This window comes from Barbus barbus, assembly GCF_936440315.1.
Source record: "Barbus barbus genome assembly, chromosome: 44".
Lineage (NCBI taxonomy): Eukaryota > Metazoa > Chordata > Actinopteri > Cypriniformes > Cyprinidae > Barbus > Barbus barbus.
Genome location: NC_136722.1, coordinates 14,896,844 through 14,910,719, shown reverse-complemented (window position 1 = coordinate 14,910,719; position 13,876 = coordinate 14,896,844). Strand labels below are relative to the sequence as shown.

The following is a 13,876-nucleotide window of genomic DNA, read 5'->3' as shown; positions in this document are numbered from 1 at the left end:
TAAACAATCCTTGATCTGTGTATATTTCTCTCCTGATTCAGATGAGAGAAAGCAATATTCCGGATTGTTAAAATGTCTTAATGATGAATTTGTTTATTATAAACACGTTTTACTTGTGGACTATTGTGATGTTTTTATTAGCTGTTTGGACTCTCATTCTGACGGCACCCATTCACTGTAGAGGATCCATTGATAATGCTAAATTTCTCCAAATATGTTCAGATGAAAAAACAAACTACAGCTACATCTGGGTTGCCCACAAGTTTCCAGTAAATTTTCAGTGTTTTTTATTTATTTACTTTTTTTTTTTACTCTTCATAAAATGTGAAATGCTGTGTAAATGAATCAATGACAAATGATGCTGTACATCACTGAAAGGCACATTTGAGTAATTTAATGATAGCAGTAGTTGTAAACAAGTATTCATGAACAAAGCAACCATAATGTGATCTCAGGCACATCTGCACTTTTAATGAATGAGCATACAGACATTCATCCTCAGGAAATAGATCCACTGATTCTGTTTGATGAGATGTCAGATGCATAATAAGTCTCAGGAAAAACACTGCATGCACAAAATGGCAGTTTCTCAATAACTGCATGCACAGGAGAGCATATCAATCACTGAACAATCAGAAGTGGGGTGGCTTATCCTCAGTGGTGTCAACACAAATATTACAGTGAGTATTTTTTCACCAAATGCAATTTAGTTAGTTTAAATGGAAAATTATTAGAATGAGCTCTGCTCTGAGACACAGAAATGAGCTTATTTATCACGTGACAAGCTGCATCCAGCCTCACATGCACACAGCTGAAAGATAATCTTATCTCTAAACCTTTGTTATATCAATATATCAGCATACTAATATGCAATTTAATTGAGAAACATGACCATGGCCAGAAAGGCATATGTTTGTATCACACACACACACACACACACACACACACACACACATGTTGGTTTTTGTGGTTTATGGGGACTCTCCATAGGCGTAATGGATTTTATACTGAACAAACTGTGTGTGCTATTGCCCTACACCAACCCTACACCTAAACTTAGCCCTCACAGGAGACTTTGTGCATTTTTAGATAAAAAAAAAAACACCATTTAGTATGTTTTTTAAGCCTTTTGAATTACGGGGACATAGGCAGTGTCCTCATAAACCACCTTCATATTGTAATACCTCTGTCATACCCATGTCATTATACAAATGTGTGTCCTCATAAACCACATAAACATGCACACACACACACACACACATTAACCTGAATTCATGCTAGTAAATTAGTTATTGTACCTGTTGAAAAGCTCTCTTAAACTAATTGCAGCAATTTCTGATTTGAAAGTACAGAGGCTATATAAATCAGCACTGAGATGGTTCACTGTGTGAAATGGAACGTAACAACATATTAATCAGGGCACTTACATAATAAACATGTATCCAGAATAATGGATTCAGTGTTTTAATTACATTATTTTGTTTCTGAATACAAATTTCCTTGAGCATGGCACTTAACCTTGGTTCAGCAATTATTATTTAATTTATAGAGTTAAAAGTCACTTTGGATAAGATGCGCCTGCTAATGACAAAGAAAGCATAATTTGCATTTTTTTTTATTTATATTTTTTTGTCAAAGAACATCATGCCAGGACAATTTTTAATTTTTGTGTAAACTATTAACTTATTAATGAGAGAATAGAATTAATGGAAATGTCAAAATTCCCATGAACATATTTTGAAATATGAAATTAATTATAAGTTCTTACCAGAGGACCTTCTATATTTTGTATATTGTGATAATTAAACAATTTCATTAAATGGCATCCTCCTGCTAACCAAACAAGCTCACACAAGAGTCATTTTCTGCAGCCAGGTGTTCACAAAGAGCAAGAGCCCTTGAGATTTCATCTATTGCGTTCGCACTAACACTCGTAAGCCGATGACGAACAAGTGTGATGCAGTCTTGAGTGTATTGTCAATATCTCGCAAGTAGTGAAGGTCCTCTCGTGGTCTGACTGTGATTCGCTCATTGGTCGCTGAACTGTCAGCAGCTCGAGCAACGAGATGAGCCACTCACCCGGAGGACATCTCAACTTATGTTTTGCTATTCTATCAACACCTGAGTTTACTTTTACGCGCTTGTGAGAAAAGCAGGAGAACTTTACGGATTGCAAAGTTTTTATTTCCACGGTAAACGAACATTTACGGAAGAAAAAGCAGCTGCGATGGACGCCCCAAAATTGGTTTTATTGGTTTCAACATTGAACTCCTTGTTTTCTCTGGTAAGTGTCTGTTTTTGTGTTATAGCTATTTTAAATAGCATATACAGTTAGTTATTGTTTCATTGCAGTCAGTCTGAGAAACCATCGGCGTGTTACACGTTTTAATTTATATTAGCCTAAATCTATCTGATGTGAAGTATATTTAATTTGTGGAGGGATATAACATTATGGACCTCGTATATTTAGTAAAAACCATATAAATGTGACTAGAAAGCCAGCGAGAAGTTGGATGCTGAGACTAATGCATTAGTGCGCGCGCACGGCACGGGTGAAGGAGCAGTGTCTTTTACTTTATAAAGGCATGATAATGTGGATAATTAGCAAGTTTAGCTATAATGTCTATAACATGAAAGATACCCGTGATTATTTTTTGTGTTAAATGAGTTAAAATAGGCTTCTTTTAACCTCCTAGAAGGGGTGAGAGCTCCTGTCTAGATAGCAAGTAGCATCTAATAAAGAAAATTACTTGAGTTAAATGTAATTTAAAAGCATTTAGGCGTCAATAATAAACATTTTTAACTACGCGAGGTCATATTATTAATTCCCCATCCTGTATTGGTCTGTTTTATTGATTTATTACGCATTTTATTGGATCACTAGCACCTGTCAGTGTCCTCAAATGGGTTCCAACAGGAATTTTATACATATATATATATATTATTATTTTTTTCTTTCAAATAGCTGTTATTATGATCAGTTGATTATTGCTATCTATCTGTCTAGCTATCTAATATTAATGTATTTTCAAAGTGTTTAATAATGGTATTTTTTTTTAATTAATTTATTAATTTTTTAATATCAAATGGCTAAATCCACAGGTTTAACATGCTTGACTGCTCAATTAATTTGATATCTCTCATATCCATCTAAACAGATTCTGTGATGAATCAATCAATGATCTATCTATCTATCTATCTATCTATCTATCTATCTATCTATCTATCTGCATGCAAAATAATCCATGTAAAATCATGAGATTTACAAATGATCTTAGTAACAGAAAATTTAAGCACTTTGTGAAACCAGAACAACCAAAAAAAAAAAAAACTTTGCAAAACCAGAATGTCATACAGTTCTGGTTCAACTATGACACACATGGAAATTGTAACCCTAAGCATTCACTGACAGTGTAAATCATACACTTCAGTGTTCACAAAAGCCTCTTATCTGCACTTTTAGCACACTTCACCCTCTTGAATTACAGATAAAGGCCGCAGTGGTCTGCCATTCTCACCATCACTAGATATCACAAGCTGAATGAAAAGACATTTTGGTACTGACTCAGGAATGAAATGTACCAAACATCCGCTAAAAGCATCCTTTAGGGGACATCCCTGCTGCTATTTATTTCAGCAAAAATGGGAATTCACATTGACTAGCATGTTAGAGAATGTTTCACAATGGAGAAAAGCAGCACACTTGATGGAGAGCAACTGGTTGCAGTGCAGTAGATGTGTCAAAGTGTATTTTTAAATGCATTTGTTTAAATTTAGACATATTATCAGCTTGAAAATGAGTTGTGGGATATAAGAAGCTGTGGATTTGCTGTTTTTAAGTATTGAAGCTGAGTTTAAATACTGTTAACCTTTGGAGGACTGTAGGGTTTTGATTAAGATTCATGCTATGCTTTAGTTGGCATCACCTCAGCTTCCTGTTCTTATCAGCAGTTTTCCAAATTATGTAACATGTTTAACATTTGAAATTAAATTTAATGAGCTGTCTTTGTATGGATGGCGTCTATCACTGCCTTTTTCACAAATTTTCTTTATTCTAAGGTCAACAAGCTTTTAACAGTGCTTGTTTTCAAACTGATAGTATCTTGACACTCAGCTTCATTGAAGATAAATGAATGTGTGCTTCACACTTACACTGAATTCTAATGGTCCTGGAGGAAAATGTTTAAAGACAAAAAATCAATCATTACGCGTGAGATAATTTTCGAACTACAGAATGTGTTTGAGCTTGTGTTTAAGAAGTAACTATTATTAGCATAATCTGCAATACAATTACAGGCTTGTAATTACTTAAATCAGGGTTATTCTACTAGCATTGAGATACTATTACACTTTTTACTATTTGCAGTTAGTTTTATTAGTATTTTAATTTTTACGTAGTTTTCTTTCTTTTTTATTTCAGTTTTAATTAGTCTGGTACAACATTTTTTCTCGCTGTCTGTGAAATAAAATGTGAGATTAACAAATTTACACTTTCCTCAAAGAATTTGACTCTGCTTAAAGCACATATTGTGTAAAACTGGGTCTAAAATAAGATGGATGACTGTCCCTGCAAAGTTATCAGCAAATATCTCTAAAAAACCTTTATACCTAAAAGATCAACTCATTATAACACAATTGCTTTTAAGTACAAAAAATATTATTGCTTTCAATTGCAGTCGCTCATCTTTGTCAAGAAAATGGCCCTTAGGAAACAAACGAGGAGTTTCACAGCTGGAGATGTGTATGCGTCATGGTAATGAAGTTTTGATGCAGCATGCAACATTCCTGATGCAAATCTATGCCCTCTTGTTTGCTGCAAAAAAGGAACATTTTTTGATATAATGAAAAGATCTTGATTCATATTTTGATAAAAGTGTTCTCTTAGATCATTTTTATTTATTTTTTTTCTAAAAGTTGAGTTGTTTTATTGCAGTTGAATTCAGTCGTTTCTTCACACAGTAGGAAACAAACGCTTGAGGCAGCTGAATGTGTGTGTGGAGAAATTGTTCCACACCGATTATAAGAGCTACTGACCTTCTGAAGAGCTAGTGCAGGGACTCCATAGAGTAGCTTTAGATTTTCTCAAGTCCTCTGACTGCAGCATCTGTTCACTCCCGTTCCCAGGAACACTCCCATCAACTCCCAAACCCCATAATGCACTTCTGTCCACCTCACTTACTCGTGGAGAATAGATGTGAGATACCTATTGCTCAAGCACCATGACAACGTCCTTCATCTGTGTTCTATATAACCCACTATATTTATAGCTCTGTTCAGGTGTGAAATAAAAAAGCATTGTGTCTTTCACTCACTAAGAGTTTCATGTTTCTCAGGTTGTTGAGTTGCTCTATCTATATGGGCACCCATATTTGCAAGGCAATTGCTGTGTTCAAAATCTCCCCCTATACCTCATTCACTATTCCCTATATTAGTTCACTAATACAGTGCAGTTGAAGGAGTGAATGAAAACGAATGAATGAATTCGGACACTGAGTGTCGATTTTGCAGTTTGTGCTTGCTGTTTAATTATCATTAGAAAAGTTAGCAAGCTGGCAGCTCCAGTAGTAATGAAAAGATTTATCCTGAACTTTGTCATGAAAACTAGCATGTATAAACCCCCATTAAACTATTTAAGAGACCTGTGTGTGATATTACACTACAATCACATTGGACCAGTGACTTGGAAAATGGATAATTCAACTACAGTCACCTTCTTCTTCACCATCTTTTGGCGAGATTCAGGAATTAATTCGGCACGACCCTCACAGCGCCTTTTGGTTATTCTTTAACTGTTGAGTGTACATTGTACATTTGTTATTGCACTGCATTATGGGATTGAATGAGTTCAGTCGATAATGCCCACTATGGTTTCAGATACTGCTACAAATGGCTGTCCTCTAAAATAATAACCTAATTAAGGGTAGGGCCTATATGTGGTGATTTTAGACACAGCCAATCATGTTTTTAAAAAAAATCAATAAATCAATTAAGAAATCAATGCATAGTTTAAGAAAATAATAAATCAAACAAGCAATCAATTATAAAGTGGATAAATAGATGAAAGAATCAATCCCAGAATCAATCACATCAAAAATAAATAAAATGAATGAATGAATAAAAACACATAAATGTAGAATTTCTGATCAAACTGAATAACTATGCGCCCTATCATACACCTGGCACAATGACGCAGTTATCATTTTCACTTTCTGCATCACATTGTTTAAATAGCAAATGCATTTGCGCCCATTTGTGTGCCTATGGGCGTGCCCTGGGCATGTTGGTCTGAAAACGAGGTGTGTTCAGGCGCATTGTTGGCGCGCTGCTATTTTGAGGAACCGACTGTCCTCAGAAACGTGTTGGTGGCATTTTCATTTCATCTTACCTATAATGCCTGATATAGCAGCGTTTATGAGCGTGGACGGTGAATTTGCATTTCCAATAAGCCTTTCTTGTATGGTCAGATCAATGCAAATATCGACCATTGTTTTTAAGCAGCAAACACATAGAGTTGTAAATGAGAAAGAATTTAATGTGCCTTCTAAAAATCTAAACAATTAGACAGTAATATTTATTCGTTTTAATTTAATATAATAATTTATATGCTTGATTTATTCCTTTTCATAAAAATGGGTTGAAATGCTGTTGTATAAGATTTTTGTTTTTGTGAAAACCTGTATCTGAACTGTAAATCATGTAATTTTTCATGCTCTTAAAATGGGTCATAAATCTGCAGATACCTTGTAAATAGTGAAATCAAATTCCTTCCTTCATATTTGTTGATATTTGTGTATTGAAAATATTTTTGATTGACGATTAGACTCCTATCTGATTTTCTATATTTAAAAAATATATATATATATTTTTTTTTTTATTTTATTTTGGGATAGTTTAATTTTCGGGCAACCAAAATCTGAAGAATACCTGCCCATAGGGCTACCAGGGATTTTGAAATTTTGCTAGCCCTGCCATGGCGCGAGAGCAACTGGCTGTTAAAGGGAATGGGAGATGAGACTCTGATTGGTTTATTGCACATTATGCCCAGAACACACCCATTACTCATTAAAAGAATAGGGACGACCCTCTTAGACCATGCGCCGGGCGCCGAAGGTTTTCCCCGTCGTTAAACTAGCAAAAGTGGATTTGGACACGCCTTAAATGCATATATATTAATAGATTACTTTTTGAATATAAAATGTTTAATTTCACATGTTTATTATCTATCTATCTATCTATCTATCTATCTATCTATCTATCTATCTATCTATCTATCTATCTATCTATCTATCTATCTATCATTCATTCATTCATTCATTCATTCCTTCATTCATCCATTCATCCACATGTGACAATGCTGGTTTGGTCTTGTCTAGACTGTTTTGTTGACATATTTTCTGTGCCTATAAAGGTTGTGTTAGTGTGAAGTCGTTTAAACAGCTGCTGGAAACTCCCCCGACCACTAGTGTCATGCTTTGGTCATATACAAAAGTTTTATAATAACAAAACCTGACATGTTGTTATTACATAGAGGTCGAGGGTCCTCAGTGTTTTGGAGCGGCAGAAAAATCCCCAAAATCTTTTCTTATCTAAATTCTTGGTGTGACAGAGAGCAGATGTGCATGCAGGAAGTTTATGGTTGTCTCTGGGGTGGTCATTTATGACTCTGCTCTGCATAGTCTGCTGACTGATTAACTTGGGGTTTTCACTTACAGCAGTAGTGCGAGTGTGCAACAGATATATTTCCTGTTTATTCAGGTTTTATATGGTCTCTTTGCTCGTAAATAGTATAGCTCTGAGCTTCCTGCCAGCAACAACATTTTTGTGGTCAGCAGAGTACATAACAAGCCCACAATCACTCCAAATACCTGTAAAGAAACCTGCACTAGATAGACCGGCAGCCCTCACGTGAGTCCAAAATCATGGAGAGCTAACTGAGGGAATCTCAGCATGCAGTCTGTTACGGGAGTGACGAGACGTGAGACGTGCGGATCCATTTGCGAAGCTTTATTAAAAGACGTGGTCATACAGGCAGGGTCGAGAGACAGCAAACAGGTATGGCAGAGGCAAGACAGAGCAATCCGTGGAGCAAGCGTGGGTCGACGATCGGCGTACCAAATCCAGACAGGGCAAGGCAGAGAGAATAATCCAAAAACACGGGCAGGGTCAGACACGGCAAGATAAACAAGACAAGACTACTAAGGAAACGCTTTGTATGCAGACTAGGCTAACAATACTCGGCAGAGAGCAAGAGCAAGTCCCAGGCTTAAATAGTGAGTGATTGGGTGATGGTGATTGCGAGATGGATATCAGGTGTGGGCGTGATAATTGTGAACAGCTGTGCGTTTGTCGTCAGTGCAATGGATTATGGGAAATGGAGTCCAATGTGCTGTGTAGTGTGAAAGTCCATGTGGTGAGCGGGTGACCTCTGGTGGTGAGTAAACTGAAGTGCATGGCCAGGATTCGTAACACAGTGAGTGCGCAGAATTATGGAAACGGCAGTAGTTGAGGTTGGCTTTTGATTTTCAAGTGATTGTGCTGTGACCACTTAGTGGGTTGATCAGTGTTTCTGTTGTTATACTTTCTATGTCATTGGCCTTGTTTTGTTAGCTTCCCTTGTGAGTTATGGAGACATGAGATTTATCAGAATCATTCTGTCACGCCCCTGGACTGTTTTTGTTGTATTTTTCCTCCCCATGTGTTCCGTGACCCAGTTTCTCCCCTGTCTAATTAGTTGATTCCCTGCACCTGTCTGTCCCTCGTTATCCTGTGTTTGAAAGCCAGTCTGTTCAGTTAGTGTTGGTCAGGTCTACTTGTGATGTATGTGTGATTGTTCCTGTTGTGGACTATCTCCTGAGTTTCCTTGATTAAAGACTGTTTAACGCTTCTCCGAGTCTCTTGCGTCCTTCCAGCAGCGTAACGTGACACATTCCAGTTAACCATCCAGCAGAAAGCAAGTTTAGTTTGGACCCCATGTCTTTAGTAGAATTTTATTTATGTATTTATTTTATTATTTATTTAATAATTTTAATTTGCTTGAAAAATGCTAAATGGAACCTTGCAGAGAATGGAAAAAACAACCTGTGCAACTCTTTCTTTTAGAAATAATAAATGACAGCAAGCAAGATTAAGCATTAAAAAGGTTTTTTTTTCTTTCTGTGGAGACGTGGGAGTGTGTGCTCACCCTCAAAATGTACATTTGGCAGATCATCTAAGAAATTAGTAGACAAAAACATTAACTAAAGTAATGGAGCGACCTTGATGCTCTGGTCCATGATTTCAGTATAAAAAAAATACATCTCCGTGTGGGCAGAAGAAAATTTCAGCCTTGAGGATGAAAACTGAACTCAAAATTACATAAAGGAATCGTCTGCAAGACGGTATTTTCTTTCTGTTCGCTTTCCTTTTTCACAAAGGTCTTTATTAGATCAGAGTTCTCTCAGCTTTTGAAACAATCAGAAAATGATTGCTATTTAATGACTTCATTTGGACTATAAAGAAAAATCATGCAAAATAGTATATATTAGTCAATTGATTGAATGGAGTTCTCATCTCATGTGAGCGTAATATACTTTTAAACACTGCTCAAAAATATTATTAATTTCTTTATGTATAAAACATTTTGGTCCCACTTGATATGGCCTTATGTACTTACATTTACATTAATCATTTGATACAATGCACTTATTGTGTACGCACATGTTTTTACATTGTACTTATATTTCTTAAAAAATACCTGCATGCAATTACATCTGTAATTAATTTCTGTAATTACATTTATAGTTACACTGTTGACCCATCCATTATACCTTAACTCACGCTTAAACCTACCCATACCACCAAACCTTTCCCTAACCTTACCAGTATCCCACCTCAATAGCAACAAAAGTGTTTTGCAATACAATGTGAAAATAATAAATACATTGTACTTATTTTTGATGTAAGTAAGTAGTAGTTACAGCCACCTAATATAAAGTGGGACCAACATTTTTATAAAAAAAAAAATAACTGATTGCTTTTACTCAAAAGCAGTATTAAAGGAGTTGCTTGAAAAAGACTGGACCCCAAACTAACTACAGAAGTAGGAAGGTTTTTTTTTCTTTTATCAGACAAAATTTTTCAAGTGCTCATTGTTAATCACATTTATGGTTATAGAGCTGTTTCCTCTTGATTAAGGTCTGACTAACGGAGACTGTAAAGTTAATTTCAGGTTAAGACCCTTCATATTTGATAGATGGTTGATTTATACTTGATATACTGATATGGTAAATAACAGTTTTTTTATTTTTATTTTTAAATGGTCTTGACAAATTATATTTCATGTGGTTTTTTTTCAAATTAATTTAATATATCGGTGTGTGTGTGTGTGTGTGTGTGTCTGTCTGTCTTTGAATTCATGACCAGTCATGAAAGTAGAAATACAAGTATTTCTATCCAGTGTTCATTTAAACATATTTCACAGTTCACGAAGAGGACAGTGACACCACAGGACAATTACCACATTGACTTGATATTGCTCAGAAATGAAAACAATTCAAACAGATAACTGTGATCATGCTGTTGACAAAATCAATGTCCATCTAAATGTTGAAAATATAAAGGAAGAAAATTTGCCTTTTCTTAGAGGAGTAAAATTACATGACATGTCAACTGTCTATGTGCACTTTAACTTGAAAGGCAATTAAATGTAATTTAATGTAGGCTATTCCCAATGTAATTTGATATTTCTGTTCTCGTAGTACTTATAAGAAATAGTTCACTGGCAGCACATTAACTGCTGCCAAAACACTGTTTAATATTCCCAAATAGTTGTGATTTTGAAATATGCAGCGTGCTGTGTCTTCTCTGCCGTAAGCAAAGTAATAAACTGAATTGTCAGTGGATGCATAAAACTGTAGTTTATAAATACTGCAAATCACGCATATGGATGGCATATGGCTTGTTTGTACTTTCTCTCACCAAAAGTGAAGCATCAATACAGAAAGTATTTTAACATCCAAACAATTATACACATCACCTTTAAGTTGTAAAATAATCTGTGTTCCTCAGCCAGCTCTGTAACACTACGCTAGACAGTTTTAGGGAACATCTGCTTGCCAATTTGCCATTTGTTACTTTCTCACTATGTGCAGAATCTGCTGCGGCTGTCTGCACTTACACTAACAGGCTTGAGCAGACTGCTGCTGTTATCTGGCTCAGGAACGAGCGTAGCAGGTTCATCCCAGAGGTCAGCAGATGCTCCGATAAGTCAGCTGAGGCACAGGACTTCATTATTCAGCTCAGCTGTGTGTGTGTGAATCAGCCCTGCGTGTTTAGTTGTATTAGTTGAGGATTTGAGCTGGATCAAAGCATGCACAGACCTACTTTTGACTTATTATTTTGATACTGACAAACTAAACAGTTAATATGTAAGGGATAATGTGCATCCAGCTGGCCATTATCGCAAAAATAAACTGATCAGATCTTGTACCTCCCTGAAGGGGTTTATTTTGCAAAAATGACCTGCTGACTATATTTTATCTTGCTTATTTTACAAATACAGTACAGTACTTTCCAAAAAAAGGGTTATAAAAAATTTAATTTGGGTTCAATTATTTTATTTCTAAGAAACTACAGAATGATATGAGAGGAATGAGCAAAATAAATGGTAAGAAACTGGTCCATTATGCGGTTTAGTCACCATTGTATTAAATTGTAGAATGCCGCATTTGACCAATCAGAATCAAGGAGTCAACTAGTTAATTCTCACTATTAACTAGTTGCTTTTTAGTATGCCTATTACTATATTGGATGTTTGTTAATGCTATTTGTTAATATAATCCTGCCTAATACCTAAACTTAACAGCTACCTTATTAACTATTAATAAGCAGCTAATTAGGAGGGTTTTTTTAGGCAAAATTCATAGTTAATGGTTTGTTAATTTATTATGCAGTGAACCAGGTCTCTAATCTGATCTGATCTCTAAAATTGCAGTACATTTTTCCTTGTGTGCTTCTCATTTGGTGTGTAAATGAGACGCTGTGTGGTTGATGTTCTGTCGCCAAGGTCTAAGTCTGAGTCACCATGGTCATTGTTTAAGGAACAAACAGCGAGTCCACCTTCTGTCTCTTTCTCTCAAATGCCACTGCACTGCTGACATTAAATAAATAGATCAATACCGCCCATAAAGACTGTTTTAAGATTCTTAGGAAGAATATACTCTTTTATCAAAGCTAAAAGAGAAGTGTTGACTGCAGAGACACTTTCACAGACTGACATCTTTAGTGTAACTAAGGTCTGTCTCCATTGAGTAGTTTAAGATGTTTCTTCTTTTTTCAGCAGAGTAGTTTTCTAGTCTCCAAAGCTGGTCTTGTTTATTGGTTTTTCAAAGTTTAATGGCCAACCAACTAAACTAGTTAAACACTTGTTTGGCCAAGCTGGGAGACCCAGCTAGATCATCTTAAACCAGCGTAGGCTAGACTTATCCAGTGAGACGTGGATTACAAGCTGATATTTTTGGAAATAAGCTATTTGAGAAAAAAAGTGTAAAAACTCAAGGCTTGGACCAGCTAATGACCAGCTTAGACCCACTATTATGTTCCAAAACACAGCAATCCAGTTTAAGCTGGATTTTGCAGCAGGGAATCCACTTCCATAGTTGAACATAGTTGAATAATTTGAGCATAAACCAACATGGTCTCATAAAAATCTGTACCTCTGTGCACTTTCTGTGCGACACCGTTTTACGTACCTTACTGCACGTTTCGCCGCAGTTTCAAAGAGAAATGTCCACTGAGTGGCGCTAAAACACAGGTTAAATACGTGAACCCTGGCACGTTTTTATTATGTTGATATAGGTATGTATTGCTGTGTTTTTATTATGTTGATATAGGTACTGTCACGGTGCACACACGAGGGAGGAACCAGGAACACGCAGACGAGGATGTAAACTCAAATAACACACTTTACTGACATCAAGGCAGGGCAAGACAAGGCAGGGTAAGACACGGACATCAACAGGAACACCGGGGAGTAACGAGTAGACCAGACAGCACCAAACTCAACAGACAGAACTATAAATACACACGCAAATCATAGATAATGAGACGAACATGGCTGGACAAGAATTAACTGATGATTACATATGACAAGGACAGGAAACAAACCAAATATGGGCACAAGGGGCAGGAACACATGACAGACACACAACAGTTCCCTGACATAACTCCCCCCTCCCGAAAGGCTCGTCCCGAGCCTTAACCGTTCCATCAGGGAGGGGGGGTGGGCGCTCTGGAGGCCCCTCAGGACAGACATCCACAGAAACACAGGACGGGGACCTCCAGAGCAGAACAGACGGAGGCCCCGGCGGAGCTGGGAGCTCAGGAAGCAATGGCGGGTGGTCTTCGTGGCCGTGGCCTCCTACGGCCCGCCCACTCCACCCAGAGCTCTACTACCCCCCCCCAAAATTTCCATGGGGAATCCAGGGGGTATCAGGAGCCCTCCGGGGCTAGACAAACAAGACAGTACATGACACGACAGGAAACCCTCCAGGGTCAGACAAACACGACAAGACATCCCACAGGAACCAGAAGCCCTCCTGGGCTAGCTAGGAAGCTGAGGCTTCCTCTGGGCATGACGAGGAGTCAGGGGCCCTCACAGGGTCCCTCAGCGACCTCCTCCACTTCTGCGACAGGGGGGGGCAAGCGGCTGCGACTGGCCTCCATGGCCACAACTCAAGGAGCCGCCTGCCCCAGACGAGTCTCCATGGACAAGACATGACATGGTAAGTTAAAATGTTCCTGTGGGCACAACGAGACATACATACGGCACTCCTGGCCGTGACGTGTGGACTTCATCCACGGAGAGGGTCATGGCGGCCGATGGGCATGAGTCAGCGGC

General features: G+C 37.3%; 1 protein-coding gene across 1 annotated transcript in view; it reads left to right on the top strand.

Annotated features, from left to right (window-relative positions):
- The first annotated feature begins 2,021 nt into the window (after positions 1 to 2,021).
- LOC306863192 (vasoactive intestinal polypeptide receptor-like) overlaps positions 2,022 to 13,876 on the top strand; it is an 83,207-nt gene continuing 71,352 nt past the window's right edge. The window contains exon 1 of the mRNA XM_079406414.1: positions 2,022 to 2,284. Coding sequence (XP_079262540.1) covers positions 2,228 to 2,284 — 57 coding nt within the window. The 5' untranslated portion in view covers positions 2,022 to 2,227. The remainder of the gene's footprint in view (positions 2,285 to 13,876) is intronic.